General features: G+C 42.6%; 1 protein-coding gene across 2 annotated transcripts in view; it reads right to left on the bottom strand.

Moving 5' to 3' along the window:
* The window catches only part of RGS18 (regulator of G protein signaling 18), a 234,105-nt gene that overhangs the window by 77,681 nt on the left and 137,624 nt on the right, over positions 1 to 18,800 (bottom strand). The window contains exon 2 of one of the 2 annotated variants that reach the window (XM_086964480.1): positions 14,724 to 14,768. The exons of the other annotated variant lie outside the window; for it this stretch is intronic. Coding sequence (XP_086820606.1) covers positions 14,724 to 14,768 — 45 coding nt within the window. The remainder of the gene's footprint in view (positions 1 to 14,723; positions 14,769 to 18,800) is intronic. 2 annotated transcript variants of the gene reach the window in all.

The raw sequence follows: 18,800 nt of genomic DNA, 5'->3' as shown, positions 1-18,800 counted from the left end.
GGGCCCAAGTTAACCCATCTTCTCCGTCCCTCCCACCATCAATCGATAAAATGTTGCAAAGGGCCATAGGTGCTGTTACAACTGAAATTGAACGCACTGAAAGGCGGTTGTCAATTACTCCTGATATTTTCCTTCCAACAGTAGACTTGCCCATTTCCAACACAACACTCCTGCAGCACTTTCACCTACTGTAAATGTTTCCCCACCCCCTCACTCCAAGCGAACGTCCCGATAAGTGCAACTAGAAAGGGGGACGAGGGTGTAGGCATTCATAAGAAGGGGAAACCTAAACAAACAGTTGGGAGGGCAACCAACAGTAAGAAAGCAAAAAGAGGGAACAAGCCAAGTGTAGAATATCCACCTATGTTAAATCCAACAATAGAATCCGCTGTTACTACTGGTACAGCTCTATAGTATCCAACCTGGACTCAGACACTATTGGCAGACCTGCTGACTCAATTTAGAGCTATTCTAAAGGAAGAAGTTGCCCCCTTAGTCGACCAACTAAATATTTTGACATCTTTGGGGGATTCAAGGCAAATGCAAGCCAGCGCCAGTGTAACACAATCTCTACTGAGGGAGGGCGGTTTTAATTGCCAGATAGATTCTAACTCTCTGGCTCCTCTAGACAATCAGGTGACACTCAGGACTCCAATACTCAGTCGATTATTTGCCGAGACACCAGTCTTATCCCGCAGCATCCTGGTGTACAGCAAGTACAAGAGCGCGCAGTGAACACAAGAATGAGGACTACCCACAGTGTGGTTGAGAGTACCGCCACAATCAATACTATGCGGAGTACCCACCAAACCACCATTAGTGTATCAGGGCCAAGCACAAGTAGAGAAGAGTTGAGGAGGGAAGAGTGCCGTGTGGGTAGGATGGAAGCAGCTGCCCAGCCAACCATAAACCTTCCACCAGCATCATCATCCTATGTAATCGTCTTGACAGGGGTCCCACCACTCAATAATACCCAGAGGGAGTCACAACTAGAACTCAGGAACAAGCGTTTGTTTCGGATAGCAAAGCATAGGCAGTTTTCCTATGAAAGGGCTGTGGACATTTTAATGGTGCAGAGAGTTGATTGGGTGGGACCCAGTAAAAAAATCAAATCAAGATGAGTGTGTGGTTATTAATTTAAAAAATCCCCAGACTGTACACAGGGTTTTAAATTATAAAACCAGTCCCACAGAGCCCCATACAGAGGTGAGAGCTCTTTCGCTTGATCATTTTTACTCCCACTGTTTTAACCCTGGTAGGGTAAATGTAACCTCGGGGTATGAAAGGCACCTGATTGAAAATCAGAACGTTGACTACAGACACACTCCCACTAGACCTCTTTTTTTTAATTTGCCCGTAAATAACTGATATGGGGATCTGGAAGACGTGGATTGAACCTCAGGGATAGTGGGACTGGGCTATTCAAAGTGTACTTCGACACCCCTGAAAGGACGAGTGGAGTTAGATCATGGGGGTACAATGCGGTCCTCCCTTTCAGAGTCAGGCACAGAAACGGGGGCTCGCGTTCTAGCCACCTAGCAGGGGAGTAAGGGCATTGTGGGCCCGTGTCATTCTCCGGGGTCCATATCCCCCAATCCTCCTGCCTCTCCAAAAAACATCGCACAGGGGTAAACCCTTCAATCATAATCGCACCCTGTACTGATCTCCTGGGAGGAATTTCACGCACAGGTAGTGAGTTGAAGATCCACTCCTAGAATGTGGCTGGCATCAAGAGTAAACTCTCCTGCCCTGAATGGGGACTTTTTGTGGACCAGTATGATATCTGTATGTTCCAGGAAACATGGGCAAGAGATGAGTGCACAAGGGTGGGATTTGCGACATTTAATATTCCAGCTGTTACTAGAGAGAAGGGCAGACTGTCTGGGGGATTATCTATCTGGGTCGCCTCACTTGTGGGTTGTCTAGCTAGTCCCCTGTTTACTTTCTATACTGATATTCAATGTGTAATGCTCAGTTTCCCTACTCAGTTGAAGTTTGCCATTATTAACGTTTACTCCCGACCTGTAAGCTTGAGCAAGGAATCACCAACCCTTCATGTATTAAAATCTTTTATTCGCACTGTGCCACCTAACACGAGGCTAATAGTCGGGGCGATTTTAACTGTCAATTTGAGCCCCTTCCTGGCTTCCATGATCTAATCATCTATGAGGAGGACCTCCAGTGGGCTATTCCAGACCCACAAATTCAACAGATTAAGTCCTGGTCCCCCATGGTACTTCAAATAAATGCTATTTTTTTAAACCCCACACTGAGAGCATGTAATGACCGTACAACCTCTGAAAGGCCGGGTAAATTAAAATTCAATAGAATTGGCCGAGTGTCTCTTTTGGATTATATCCTAGTGGAGTCTAGATCATGGCATAGGGTCCTTGACTTTGCTGTCTTACCACGACATGATAGTGACCATAACGCCCTGGCACTGGTATTGAAGGTGCCGGACTCAAGCATTTCCCTTGTTAGCAATCCCCCCTCCGGAGAACAGGTCATTACTTACTAACAACAGAAGAAGAAATAAGTGTGGGGTGATAAAACAAACACAGAGAAGCTGGCTGCCCTATATGAAGTAGTAATACTAGCTTTGCAAGAACTAAGCAGCATTTCTGCCGATTGGGACAACCTAGCCTCAATCAACCAAGTTGGAGAACTCCATAAGAGTTTGGCAACTAAATTAGCCGATATATTTGACCCGATAGTGCGCCCCAAAAAAAGAAAAACTTCAACCCAGACGTGGTTTAATGATACATGCCGTAAGGTAAAACGTGCTTTGATAGTGGCCATTAAAGCAAAAAATAAGCTTTAAACTAAAACTAGGAAGGCTTTATATAAAGAGGCTGTTTTTCTAGCAAAGCAGTCCTGGGAAGTGAACAAATGGGAGGACATTAAAACCACCCTACTGAACCTGGACCTGAAGGAATTTTGGGCTATAGTTAGAACAGGTAGTAGGGAGGGTATCCTAGCTACTGAACCGAATATCCCAGCAGAAACGTGGGCCGACTACTACCAGGCGCTATATACAATGGAATCCGACCATGGTTCGCACCTCGGTAGTCATACTGCCACCCAAGGGGACTTGGGTGCAGACACCAGCTTGGTGGTGGAGTTAACCACTCCCTTACCTAGGTATTCTGATGAGGTGCCTGTTGAGATTACCCTCCTCGAAGTCACCAAGGCAATTAAGAAACTTCCAGTAGGTGAAGCACCAGGCTTGGACAGGTTACCAGGGGATCTGTCCCGAGAAGAATCAACTATCTGGGGTCCCTTTTTGTGCGTACAATTTAACGCCATAATGAACGGCATGTCGATACCCGATACCTGGATGGGGCAGAAATGTTCCCAGTCTTTAAAAAGGGCTCTCCTCTATTTCCTGCAAACTATAGCCCGATCAGTATGATCAACATCACCCAAAAATTGTTTGCACAAGTACTTTTAGACCGAATCCAGGGGTGGGTGCATGACAATGATGTAATAAGACCCTACCAAGCCGGATTCAGGAAGAACACTTCCACCGTTGACCAAATATACAGGCTTCAACTCATACTTTGGAAAATGGTGTCAATGGAGGGTGGCAGCCTATATTTGATCTTTGTGGACCTGAAAACGACTTTTGATTTGGTGTCCAGAGTCAAACTATGGAGGATACTAAGAGAATTGGGGATTCCCTTTTACTTGCTAAGCATGCTTATTAAGCTACACAATGCCAACTATGCTGAGTAAGGTGGAAAAGGGGGAGAACTAACTCCCAGACTCCCAGTTGGCAGAAGAATGAGGCAGGGCTGTGTGCTTGCACCGACCCTGTTTTGCCTCTTTGTCAACTCACTTATTGCCCAACTTACAGAGGTTAAGGACAATGATGCCCCCAAGGTAGCAAACCCAAAGGTTCCAGCATTGATGTTTGCTGATGACACCCTCTTGATGTCCAAATCGCCGATGGGAATCCAGAGGATACTGGACAGTTTTTCATCTTTTGTAATAACAGGGGCTGGAGATTAACACCATGAAAATCAAGTTTATGGTATTTAATCCAGCCATGAAAGCATGCCCAAATCCCCACTTAAATGGTATAGCACTGGGAAGGGTTCCTGCATTTGACTATTTGGGGGTCACCCTTACTGAAAACATGGACTGGATTGGGGGCCCCAAATAGCCAAAGCCAAGCTTAAACTACCACAGACTTCTGGTGGGATAGCTACATTGCTGAGGGAATCGACCTATAAACCTATTGGGCCAGCTATCGAAATATGTAGGACACAAGCAAGGAGAGCCACGTTGTATGTGACTGAACTCTGGGGTCACTGTCCTTGTAGCCTTCTAAGCAAAGTTGAGAACAATTTATTAAGACAAATTCTGGGCCTTCCGCCCAGCACCCCGTTAACCCCTTTGCGGCTAGATCTAGGCATGAGGCCGATTGAAGATGAGGTTACCTTATGACCCCTAATTTTCTGGAGCAGGATGTGGGTGACCCCAGCAGAGTATCAGGCAGAAACTAAGGAGCTATTAGGTCTTCCAGGGTAGAAAAAAAACTGCTTGGTTTGCACATATAAGGGATGAGTGCACAAGGATAGTTAAACCACCCCTTTGGAGTAATCCAGAAGAAACTTGCTCTACAGTCTCATGAGCTGAACTGGTGAGAACTTATCGAACTCCTGAACTGGAAGTCATCCAGAGAAATTCGAACTTAGGTGTTCTGACAGTAGAATTTCTTACTGTAAAAGACAACTACAAATTAGAACCCTTTTTGGATGATATTCTACCGTTCTCTGCAAGAAAATTATACCTCCAGTTCAGATTTAGTACCCTTCCCATCCGGGCCTTCACTTCCAAATGGTCTCGATCGGCACAGAGTGGGTCCCCAGCCTGTAACTATCAAGAGGAGTGAGATTTGCATGTTTTTTTTTTTGCCCTGGGTACAAAGTGGCAAGGCGGTGTTGGCTTATACAGTTGTGTAGGAACTTGGGGTTCGTGCATTATCAGATGGCAGTTTTGAAGCACAACAGCTTTAAGTCCATTGTCTTTTCTGTCTCTCGGTTCTTAAGTGCAATGTGGCGCAGGCGTTGGGTTTTTATAGAAAAAGAAAAAAATATATACTAAGAACCATCTCTGGAGAGAGGAAAAAACTTCTTTTATTCTTTTTAACTGTTTTTAATTTTTTTTACTATGAACTGATGATTTTTAATTGAGATATTTTAGGTATAATCCTCTCCAGGCATATTTATTCTATTGATTCTATCAAATTTGCCTTGCACTGGTTGATCCTTCTATTTGATTTGCTTGCTTGCATCTATGCCTGTGCATTTTTCTGTCATTATTGCACTTGCACTTTTTCTGAATCAAATGGCTCACTGGCCCGTGCAGGCAAATTTCCTCTGTTCCCACAGATGTTGCATTCTGATTCCACATCCTAGTTTTGTATACTTTAACCTTACAATGTCATGTTTTTTAATGTAATGCACACATACGTTTATGGTCTTATTGACCGAAATAAATGTCTTTGAACTGACCTGGAACGGTGTCTTGATCCCACAATGGAAGATATCTGATATTACTTGTTGTTTGGTTTTCATAGAACTCCCTCCGTTGAGGTGCATCAGACTTGGTCTTGATTCTATGATTAAGGATGTCAGAAGTTAAAGTGTGTGATGATTTTTGTGTACCCCCTCTGATCAGGCACAATGAACTGTAGGCTCTTAACAGTGGACTGGTGTCTTGATCCCACAATGGAGGATGTTAGAACTGCATCTGACTGTGGAGCTGAAGGTACTCCCTTTGACTAGGTGCAACCAACTCTAGGTCCAAACAGTGGAACGGTGTCTTGAACCTAGAATGGACGATGTCTGATACAACCTTTTGCTTTGTTTTCACAGAACTGTCTCTGTTGAGGTGCATCACACTTTGTGCTTCTGTAGCTAACTGCTGCACATGATTATTGGGCTTGCTTGACCGCTGTTCCAAAAACAGTCCACGGTATAGTAGGTCCAAAAAGTGAAACAGGGTCTTGAATGAATGAATGAATGAAACGGTTCTTATCTTGTGCATACTTAGCCCGATGGGCGTCAAGGCGCCTAAATCAAATATAGAAGCTAAGTCCCCCCCTCTGCAGCATTCTCTCATTGGTAGGCCCTCTTAAAGAAGCAGGTTTTAAGAGCCTTTTTAAATGACTCTATTGAAGGAAGAGTTTTAATTTCAATTGGGATAGAATTCCAAAGCTGCGGGGCAACCACAGAGAAAGCTCTGGCTCCCCATCTAGCAAGTTTGAAACGAGGCACAACAAGTTGACAGAGTCCCGCAGAGCGAAGGCCTCTTGTAGGGACATAACGCGTGAGAAGAGAGCCAATAGCACTCGAGGAACCTTCTGTCAGTGCTTTGTAAGCCAGACACAGAATTTTAAAGGAGATTCTGTGCTGGACAGGAAGCCAATGAAGGTCCTTCCTGGCTGCAGTGGCAGAAGAGGTTTTCGGAAGAGCCAGGACGAAGCGTGCTGCAGCATTCTGCACGATCTGCAGTCGGTGTATAAGGCTTTTGTTGGCTTCCATATACAGAGAGTTGCAGTAATCTAACCTCGAACCCACCAGGGCGACTGCAACCTGTTTACGCGCCTGGGGGGAAAGATACCCGCGGATTTTGTTGAGTATCCTGATCACACCCCAGCAAGTGGCCACGGTCCTGTTGACTTGTAGGGACAGAGAAAGCGAGGTGTCAAATATTACACCAAGATTTCTGGCAGATTGGGAGGGAGTGGGGCATGTGCCAAGAGAAAGTGGCCACCACTCACTCGACCAAACATCTTGGTCCTTCCCAAAAATCAACACCTCCGTTTTTTCGCCATTCAGTTTGAGGGAATTTATAGTCATCCAGTCTGCCACATACTGCATGCATACCCTGAAACTGGCGGCACATGTCCTGACAGAGGAGTGAGCCAGTGACACCATAATCTGGGTGTCATCTGCGTAGGACACCACCTCCATCCCCTGCGATCTAACTAGTCTTGCCAGGGGAGCCACATAGATGTTAAACAGGGTCAGACTTAAAGCCGACCCTTGTGGCACCCCACACTGCAATGACTTAGCAGGGGAGAGGTGGTTCCCAAGCATCACTCTCTGCTCCCTTTCCAACAGAAAGGAATTGAGGAGACTCAAGGCCGGTCCCATGGCACCAGCTTCCCTAAGCTGAGATGTAAGAATGGCGGGGGACAGGGTGTCGAACGCGGCTGTGAGGTCTAGCAGAACCAAAACCGTAGTTTGGCCAGAGTCCACTTTGCGTCGGATGTTATCGACCACAAAAGTGAGAGCGGACTCAGTGCTGTGGTGTTTTCTGAAACCATGTTGCGTGTTATCAAGGTATTCAGATGAATCAAGAAAGGAGGACAGATGAAGATTCAGATGCGCCTCAAGCATCTTAGCGGGAGCAGGGAGAAGGGAAATCGGCCTAAAGTTTTTCAGAAGGGCCAGATCAAGGGACGGCTTCTTAAGAAGAGGTTTCATGATTGCTTTCTTCCATACAGGAGGAAAAGAGCCCTGGGTAATAGCCTTGTTCATGACCTCAAGCATGGGAGGAAGAAGAGTATTTCTACACTCTTTCAGTTTTTTCAGAGGTAGAGGATCCAGGGGGGAAGCAGATTTGGTCCTGTCAAGTAGCAGGTTCAGTCCTTCCAGGGATAAAGAAGGAAATTCCATGAATAAGCGGGAAAGACTTTTGCCTAAAGAATCGAGACAAGCTATAACAGGCGGAATGCTTTGATCCAGAGCATGGCAATGAGCTTCCAAAGAAACATGTATGTCAAGAATTTTATTATGAAAGAAGTCAGAAATATTATTGCACAGTTCTTGCGAACTCACTACGGGGTCTGGGAGTTGCAGGGAGCATAAAGTGTCAGCGATTTTAAAAAGCTCCCTAGAGGAGGAGAGAGAGCTGGTAAGATTGGTGAAGTACTCCTGCTTCTCTGTTACAACTCTCCGTTTGTATTCCTGAAGTGCAGACTTGTGAGCCTCTCGGTCATTAGGGTCCCAAGATTTCCTCCAGTTTCTCTCACTGCTCCTACATCTCTGCCTCAGGAGTCTCAGTTGATCAGAAAATTGATTGAGGAAGTCGGAAGTTAAAGTTTGTGATGATTTCTGTGTACCCCTCTGAGGAATGGTGTCTTGATCCCACAATGGATGATGTTAGAACTGCTTCTGAGTGTGGAGATGAAGGTACTCCCTTTGACCAGATGCAATCAACTCTAGGTCCCAACAGTGGAACGGTGTCTTGATCCCACAATGGGCAATGTCCAATATAACAAGCAAGTGAATTTTCACAGAGGCCCTTCTGTTGAGGTGCATCAGACTTTGTGCTACCGTAGTTAACTGCTGCACATGAATAATGGTCTTGGTTGACTGTAGTTGGTGGACTACACCGCGGTACTGCAGGTCCAAAGAGTGAAACAGGGTCTTGATTCTATGATTGAGGATGTCAGAAGTTACAGTTTGAGATGATTTGTGGTACCCCCTCCAATGAGGTGCATCAAACACTAGGTCCCAACAATGGAATGGTGCCTTGATCCCACAATTGAGGATGTTAGAAGTTCATCTGAGAGCGGAGATGAAGGTACTCCCTTTGAGCAGGTGCAAGCAACTGTAGGTCCCAACAGTAGAATGATGTCTTGATTCCACAATGGAAGATGCCTGTTATTACTAGTTGCTTTGTTTTCATAGAACTCCCTCAGTTGTAGTGCATGAGACTTGGTGCTTCTGTAACTAACTGTTGCACATGAATATTGTGCTTGGTTGACACCAGTTGGTGTAGTACACTGTGGTACAGTAGGTCCGAACAGTGAAACGGGGTCTTGATTGTATGATTGAGGATGTGAGAAGTTGAACTTTGTTTTTATTTCTGTGTACCCCCTCTGATCTGCTGCAACCAAGTCCATGCTTTCGAATTGAACGGTACATGGCTGTCAGGTGTTAATGAATAGTGAGTCTGGGGTACAATGCAGACAGAAGTGTTCACAATTCAGATCGAGTGCTGATTGTTTAGTTATAGAATCCAGTAGTCAAGTAACTATGTCTATTGGAATAAACATATTATGTTTTAGTATACTTGCTTGAAGACATTTTTTGACTTATAGGTTTACTACAATTATCAATTTTAATTTGCAAGTGCAAAGGAACACTGAATAGTCTACACTGTTGACAGCAGAAATTGTATTTGGATTGTTTTGTTTTATTTATTGCAGATTTTTCTGCACTTTATGTTGTTGTCTTTTGTGAAGAGGAAGTGAGAGAAAGTATTCATGAATGTCTGTGTGAGTACTGTCTACAGTTAGCACTGCAGATAGCATGGTTCACAATTCAGATCAAGTTGGTCTTGTAGATGATGCAGTTCTGTAGGAAAAGACATTGCTCTGGTGTGCTCTGTCTACGCCATGCATACGTATTATTACAGGCTCCAGACACGCTTTTTGTTGCTTATCAAAAGGCAGACTATGAAGCTCAAGTCCACCTTACGTAGCTGTGGGCCCTTGCTGACCATTCTCTCTGGCCTACACTGCAGACAGCAGTGTTCACAATTCAGATCGAGTCGCTATGGCAGATGATACTGTGTTAATAGCAACAGATATTACTCCTATTACGGCCCACCCACAGCATGCATCATCGCTGGCTGTGAACATGCTGAATGCTTTTGATGTGGCTATATGAGTGCACTAGAACTGATGGACCCTTTATGATACAATCTTTTTGTGTATTACTTCAGATCTATTGATTATGTCTCAGTATACTGTAAGTTGTGGTTCTTTCACAATAGAATATTTTTCTGTATTTTTTCGCATCTACTGTCCCTACCTTACTGCAGCACAAACTATTGATTCTTTTATTATTGAATGTCTTTGTGTGATCCAATAATTACTGTTGTAGTTGATGGTAGCAGAAACCATTCCCTGAGGGCTGGTTTACACTCACTCCACACGCATCCACCACAGACGTCACTGGATATGTGACCCTGGTAATAAAATGGTGTCGACTGCACATGCCCATACCTACTTCTACTATATATCTGTGTCTGTGTGTTCATTATCTATGCATGATACTGCCTCTGGGCTGTACTACATTACATTGTGCTGTGGACAGCGTTTGCAACCATGTTACCTCTGGTAGTGGGGAAAACTTTGGTTATGTAACTTTTAGGTGTACGGCTATCACAGGTGGAAGGCTACTTTACAGACAATTGATTTTGATGAAGACGGTGCTTGCATGCTGTTTGTAGTGTAAGATATGTGTACAAAGCAAAAAGTTTCAAAAAAGCTCTCTAAGCAGAAGAGGTGTGTCTCATGATATGCTGTAGAGAGAATGACTAAAATGGGTGGCGTTTTGCACCTGCTACAATGGGAAATGTTATCAACTAAGCAAATGCTTTTTTTTAAGGTCACATGACAATCGCACACTTGGTGCCAAGGAGACCGCACCGGATGCGATTTTGAGACAATATAGTTACTATAATATAAGTTTATTACAGTTAGGAATACATAAATGTTTAAAATATTTTAGATTATTGCTTGGTCTCATATACACTTTAAAGTTATTTAAGTATCATTTGGAGATATAAAATAAAATGAGGAAATGGCATACCTAGCACGACAGCATATGTCTATGACATAAGCCAGGGCTTGGCAGCGTGCACTCGTCACATACGTAACGCAGAGCGGGCGCAACCCCATACGTACATGACGTAATGCGCAGCTTGGTAATGTGTACCCGTCCATACCAAACTAGCAGCTGGTGCGGCCTCATACATTTATGTTGTTACACGGGACACGATGCCATAAACTCGTCAGATACGAAATGCGCATCATTTCAATATGGTGGACAGGATTCGAGTGCTGATGGACGTTGGTAGACTACCGGTATGTGACATTAGTTTTTTTTAAAAAGAAAAAATTATGTACATATTTTGGGGTGGAACATATAAAATATAACATAATTTTAAAAGTTAAAAAAAGGATAATAGAGTTGCAAAATATTGTAAAAAAATAGAAAAATTATAGGTTTTATAAATAATAAAATATTTATGAAATTATGAAATATGAAATTAACATTTAAAAAAAACCTTTAAAATTCACTGAAAAAACCTAGGTTTTATAGACGTTATAGTTAGGAATAAGCATTTAAAAAACCTTAAAAATTCACTAAAAAGGACCATAGATTTCAGGGACGTTATAGTTAGTTCGACATTTCACTCATACAAAACGATAGAAATTCCAAGCAATCAATAGCCCATATAGATCCTCATTTAGCTGCTAACCATGCTGTTAAACTTTTAACAGCATGTAAAATAAGGCACCCATTTGGGATTGAATGTTCCGAACTACCTGACCCATAAGGCCATGCTGCCCATCTGGACGGCCCATCGGAGGGCAAGAATCATGTACTTATGGGGTGTGGTTCGTTTGTGCCTCAAGACTGTCGAACCTCTGAAGAAGGTGCAAAAGGCACTGAAACGCGCCAGGCGATATTTCGACACAAAGCTGTAATCTCGCATTGGCATGCCGAGTTTGTCCTTCACCAAATAAATGGCTTTCTCACCTGAAGTAGAGTGCGTCTTTGCCTAGGGTGGCAAACTTGGAGCTTGAACATTTATATATATATATATATATATATATATATATATATATATATATATATATATATATATATATATATATATATATATATATATATATATAGGTAGTTATAGTTAGGACCTATTTTCCATTGGAAATCCGCAATATTCGATTTGGAATAGCTTTGGCGCCGGTTGACAAATCTTCGCGAAATATTCAAAATTTATGGGCAGCTCTGGTCGGCTCCTATCCTGAAAGTCTTGGGGTGATTCGTCGAGCGAGAACCAATAAAAAATGGGGGTTCCAAAACGTGTTTTCCCCATGCAATTTTCCACAGGGACCTTTTGTCCCAGCTACAGCTCGAACTGCTTAACGGAATTACACCAAATTTGGCAGAGAGGTAGACCTTGGTTCGTAGTTGTGCCTTTTGCCTAAATGGTTCAGTAGTTCCTGGAAAAATCAAAATCACATCTATATCTATGGCCGCGGTGGATCCGCACACCCTAAGCATACCCTGCCAAGCATGTGCTGTATTCTAATTGGCTGTCAACACTCCAAATCAGGAAGAGTTGGCATCCATCTTGTGCCTTGGTAGAACTGAGGCACAAGAAACCTAATAAAAAAAACACGCAAAACGCAAAAAGGGGGCAGGTTAGAAACACCCTGACCCCCAAGGCCCCCCCCAACTTTTTTTTTTTTTTTAAAAACCAAAAATCGTCAAAATCCACGCAGGGTGCGAGGATCTTGTCGATAAACAAAAAATGAAGCACAAGCTCCCACGCTTCAATGCTAATTAGCCCCAAGGGGGGCCAAGTCCCAAGGACATGTTAAAAATAAAATGTGGGGGGCCCAACCCCCCCACACTGCCCCGGGGACCACCACCTCCGGGGCAAAGTATGAATAATTGCAGGGAGCACACTGCCCCCTGCAGCTCCGGGGACCACAACCCCCCAGGGCTTATACGTTTAATGTTGGGGCCTCTAAGGGTCCCTAGGGTCAAACTAGCCCACTACATACCTCCAATAAGCACCACAGAGATGCGTTGCTGAGACAGACACCTGTCTGCAACGCAGCCCCCTGGTGCATACTGGAGGTACCTGGTGGGCTAGTTGGCCCCCAGGGACCCACAGGATTGAGAAGTAATTAATCCTCTAACTTAAAACACACCACAGGGTGTGTTTGCAGATATTTCATCTCAGGGCACGCCCCCTTCCTTCACCACTGTGCAAACGCACCATGTGGCACGTTTTAAGCTGGGGAATTAAATCTCTTTCAATACTGAGGGTCCCTGAGGGCCAAATAGCCCAACAGGTATCTCCAGTGTGCGCCAGGGATCTGCGTTGCCAATAGGTGCTCAGAGGCAATGCCCATTTTTACACCTCTCTGCAACGCAGCTCTGTGGCACTTATTGGAGGTATTTAGTGGGCTAGTTTGACCCCAGGGACCCTTAGGATTGAAGGAGACTTAATCTCTCAATTTAGAACGGCCACAGGGCGCGTTTACACTGTGGTGAAGGGAGGGGACGGGGCCTGAGGTGATGTGTGCAAACACGCCCTGTGACGCATTTTAAGTTGAGGAAAAAATTCCCCTTCAATCCTGAGGGACCATGGGGGCCAAGTAGCCCACCAGGTGCTTCCAGAAGCGCCGCTGCGTTGCAGAGAGGTGGGGCAGGCCGTGCCCCTTTTTACATCTCTCTGCTACGCAGCTCTGTGGCGCTTACTGGAAGTACCTAGTGGGCTAGTTGCACTACAGGGAATCCTAGGATTGAAGGGGAATTATTTCCTCAACATAAAACGCGCCACAGGGCGTGTTTGCACAGTGGTGAAGGTAGGGGATGGTGTAGGAAAATGGCTTTATATACACAGAACTGAACTAAAATCAGCCGAACTACGAATTGCGATTTACTCACCTGTTATCAGGAGAGACCTCAGTGCTGCATCTTTGAGCCCAGTACTGATCCTGAAAAGTAATTTTAGCCATACTTACCAGTAACTTGAATTTTCTTCCATAGGATATCATTGCCTGATTTTTGCTGAAAAAGTTTCTAAGTGTCGATTTTTGAAACTTACAAATATTCCTCTAAAATCAGCCGAACTACGAATTCCGATTTACTCACCTGTTGTCAGGAGAGACTTCAGTGCTGCATCTTTGAGCCCAGTACTGATCCTGAAAAGAAATTCTAACTGTACTTACCAGTAACTTGAATTTCCTTCCATAGGCTAACATTGACTGGTTTCACTTGGAAATTCTTCTTAATGAATTCCGAATTACTCACCTGTTATCAGGAGAGACCCCAGTGCTGCATCTTTGAGCCCAGCACTGATCCTGAAAAATAAATCTAACTGTACTTACCAGTAATTTGAATTTCCTTCCATAGGTTAACATTGACTGGTTTCACTTGGAAATTCTTCTTAATGAATTCCGAATTACTCACCTGTTATCAGGAGAGACCCCAGTGCTGCATCTTTGAGCCCAGCACTGATCCTGAAAAATAAATCTAACTGTACTTACCAGTAACTTGAATTTCCTTCCATAGGCTAACATTGACTGGTTTCACTTGGAAATTCTTCTAAGTGTGGAGTTTTGGCACTTTAAAATATTACACTAAAATCAGCCAAACTACGAATTCCGATTTACACACCTCTTATCAGGAGAGACCTCAGTGCTGCATCTTTGAGCCCAGTACTGATCCTGAATAGTAATTCTAACCATACTTACCAGTAACTTCAATTTCCTTCCATAGGCTAACATTGACTGGTTTCACTTGGAAATTCTTCTAAGTGGGGAGTTTTAGAAATTACAAATATTCCTCTAAAAATCAGCCTAACTATGAATTGTGATTTACTCACCTGTTATCAGGAAAGTCCTCAGTGCTGCATCTTTGAGCCCAGTACTGATTCTGAAAAATAATTCTAACCGTACTTACCAGTAACTTGAATTTCCTTCCATAGAATATCATTGCCTGCTTTTTGCTGAAAAAGTTTCTAAGTGTTGATTTTTGAAACTTACAAATATTCTCTAAAAATCGTGCCAACGATAAAAACGTACTTACATGCCTGTTTTAGATAGAGGTCCCAGTGCTGAACCTAGGAGTCCAGCACTGAATTATAAAAGTAATGTGAACATACTTTACCTGCAAATTAAATTTCCTTCAATAGGATAACAATGGTAATTCCAACTGAAAAAAAATTAAGAAAATAATATAAATATATTAAAATAAAAATATAAAAACAAAAAATTATGTTTCAATATTTAAAAAAACATTTTTTTCCATTTATATTAAAAATATATAATTGTAATTTAAAAAAATAAAATATGTAAAAATAAACAGTTAAAAAACTAGAAAACAGTATAAAAAAACATCAAACTTATATTACATTTAAAAATTATCATTTAAAAAACCTCAAAATTCACTGAAAAAACCATATAGTTAGGAATTAGCATTTAAAAAACCATAGAAATTCATTGAAAAAACCATAGGTTTCAGGGCTGTTATAGTTAGCTGGATATTTCACTCATACAAAACCATTGAAAGTCCTCTGTTATAGTTAGTTCTGCTAACTATAACTTGCGCGCCCGCAATCCACAGCTGATGATGTCACATATTACATCATTCATGACATGGTCAGTGACATCACTGATGACATCTCAAATGACATCACTTATGAGATCATCCACCTGACAATCGGATACACCTCATCATACAGTAGTATAACCTTTCATCACTCACTTTAAAATACTGAGTACCATATTTGAATCCATTGACACACCAATACAAATTTCTAAAAACCAACTCAGTGATTCCTAGATCTACACATACAGCTAATCGCTTACCTATAGATTCACTCATACATGCTGTCAATGATCAATAGAACACTATCAAATAAACGTATACACCTATATAGACATTACACACCAGCACACATCCTATTCACTTATGCAGTCATCCTACTCACTTATGCAAACAATGGACCATACTTCCATTTACACAGCTCCACACTTATACAAACACCACTTCATTTATTGATATAGATAGTAACTCATGCTTAGTGTGTTATAAAATCACTATTACAAGTATACAGTTATCCATACAGTAATTCATACAATCACTGATTCTTATGTATACTTATTTATATACCGCAACTGTCACATGCATTGCCTTTTATTTTTCTAGTTTGTTGGACATGTACCACTGAGATATATTTGCTCATCACCACACCATAAAGATATTCACACACCCAAACAACTGTTATAACATGTAGTCTTAACTTCATATACCTACTGAATCAACTATTCACGCATCTTTGGCAGTCACACACCCCCCACTGAACCTCACACACATTCACTCTCTCATACAAATACTAAGTTAAGTAATCAATAACTAATATAGATTTTCACATAGCTAGTAACCAACTGGTGCAGAAGTTTACACAACAACTTACAAAGTGATACAGATATTCACACAGTTTAGTCACTATCCAATATATTTAGTGAGACACTATAAATTAGTCAAGTAAACAGTCAATCACACTGCTACTAATTCCTCCATCTAGATATTTTTATTTATAGATTCACTCATTCTTCAATCCACATTGCTATATATATAATACATATTTAAATAACGAACCAAACCCCATTCACTAGATGATGGCCTCAGTGATGTCATCAGTGATGTCATTTGTGATGTCATCAGTGATGCCATCAGTGATGTCACTGACCATGTCATTAGTGATGTAATATGTGACATCATCAGCAGTGCATTGTGAGGGCGAGAGTTATAGTTAGCTAAACTAACTATAACAGGGGAATTTCTTTGGTTTTGTACGGGTGAAATGTCCAACTAACTATAACGCCCCTGAAACCTATTTTTTTTCAGTGAATATATATATATTAAGCATGGGCGAATTTTGCGAATTCGCAATTCGCAAATTTGCGAATTTGCAAATTCACGATCCACAAAATCCGCGAATTCGCGGATTCGCGGATTTTGCGGATTGTGTGGGTAATGGCCGGGCGCGAAAACGGTGCACATCGCTAGTGTGAGGGGCAGGGCCAAACGGGCGAGGCTTATATGCGAGTTCACATGCCTCTTGTGTGCATAAAAGGACAGGCACGGATCAGAGAAGCTCGTGGTCACAGGAACTGCACAGGGATTGAGCTTGTGAAAGTCAACTATGCAAAGGCCTTCATCAAGCATCATAGCTAATTTTCGACGATAGATATGGGGAGAGCGCACACCTACCCAGCCTCGACAAAACACACATTTTTGGGGGGGCTGATTAAATTTGCCATCACACCAAAGAGCGCCGGTGTCCCTCGAGTGAGCTGTCCATCAAGGGGGGAAAGGACGCGAAGACGGTGCACACACCACTAGTGTGTGGGGAGGGGCCAAACGGACGGGGCTTATATGCGAGTTCACATGCCTCTTGTGTGTATAAAAGGACAGGCATGGATCAGAGAAGCTCGTGGTCACAGGAACTGCACAGGGATTGAGCTCGTGAAAGTCAATTATGCAAAGGCCTCCATCAAGCATCATAGCTAATTTTCGACGATAGATATGGGGAGAACACACACCTACCCAGCCTCAACAAAACACACATCATCCTGTAACTATTTTAGGATGGCGCCGGCAAGCTGCCAGCGCCATCCTAAAATAGTTACTAAATTAGCTTAATCAGGGCACTAATAGATAAAATAAAGCAGGTGCTCGAGCACCTGCTTTATTTTATCTATTAGTGCTTCCTGTTGAAGCCAACTTAGTAACTATTTTAGGATGGCGCTGGCAGCTTGCCGGCGCCATCCTAAAATAGTTAAAAGTTCAACAGGCTTGAACTTTTGCCCCCCAAATCCGCCGCTCGCGGATCTCGCGGATTTTCAGTAAATTTCCGGGAGTTCGCGGATCGCGGATTTACCGAAAGTTCGCAAAATCCGCGAGCGGAACGGATTTTCCGCTCATGGTTAGTATATATAAATTAACCAAGATACCAGGTCTCCCGGGAAAGATGGGCCGGACTCCTCATAGTTTACATGAAGTTTCTCATTTATTGACCAGTTTCTTCCATATACATTAGTTCTTAGCAGTGAAATAGACGACAGAAAGTCCAACGAGTTTCGTCATTACAAATGTCTTGTTCACGTTGATATATATATTCCAAAAGTTATTAATGGTATCCCACGAGTGCTCTGTAACTTTGGAGTTTTTACATTATGTGAGTGTACCCTTACAAAACAAAGCAGCAGCTGCCCTGAAAGAGTTCAGCAGTTGTTGATGGTGGGTCATTTTCTGCAATATATATATATATATATATATATATATATATATATATATATATATATATATATATATATATTACCTACTGGCGGTCGCCAGTAGGTATATATAGTTAGGATTTTTTCCCTATGGGATTTCTGAAAATTCTATGCCTAATAACTTTGGCGTTTGTGGACGGAATTGGCTGAAATTTTCAGGAAAATGGCACATTTTGTTTCTGAGCAGCCCTTGAAAATTTGGGGGGGGTTTTGTGGAGGGGGGGCCGAGAAAAAAGGGGGGTCCCAAAACGCGTTTTTTCCATGTTAATTTCCATAGGGCGGTTGGACTCACTTTTAGCCCGAACGGCTGAATGGATTTGCACGAAACTTGGCAAAATTGTAGGGACTGTTAGCCCGATGTGCCTTTGCTAGGTCTCAATATATGTGCTTCAGTGGATTTTGAGAAATTAACGTTTAAATCAAGATATATATCTGTAACAGCGCTCCGGGCAGCGATCCGGTTAGCGAACCTTTCGCGTATCGGAACTTTGCGATGCGAAGCTGATTGGCCCTCCGGTGTCTGTCAACATTCTAAACAGTCCGGAGCGGCCGCCATCTTGTCTCTCGGTAGGATCGAGAGACAAGAGGAGGCCAAAACAAAGGGGGAAATTACCATAAGGGGGCATAGTAGATCCTCGTTGACCCCCTAGGTTTTATGTGAAGGTTTTAAAAGGGCCTAGGAGGGTCCAAAAAAAAAAATTTTTTTTTTGCGTGGTAAGCGCCAAGTTCGCGAACCGGAAAGCGTTCTGGGCAGTGAATTTTAAGGATAAAAGAATGATAGACTTTTCTAATACTGTATGTTAATTATTTGTTGTTTTTGTTCGTTTTTTTATTTATTTATTTATTTTGATTTAAAAAAAAATTATTTATTATTTTCATAGTTCATTAAAACTTCCAGCAT

This window comes from Lissotriton vulgaris, chromosome 1_1 (genome assembly GCF_964263255.1).
Source record: "Lissotriton vulgaris chromosome 1_1, aLisVul1.2, whole genome shotgun sequence".
Classification (NCBI taxonomy): Eukaryota; Metazoa; Chordata; class Amphibia; order Caudata; family Salamandridae; genus Lissotriton; species Lissotriton vulgaris.
This window is presented reverse-complemented; position numbering and strand designations above follow the sequence as displayed.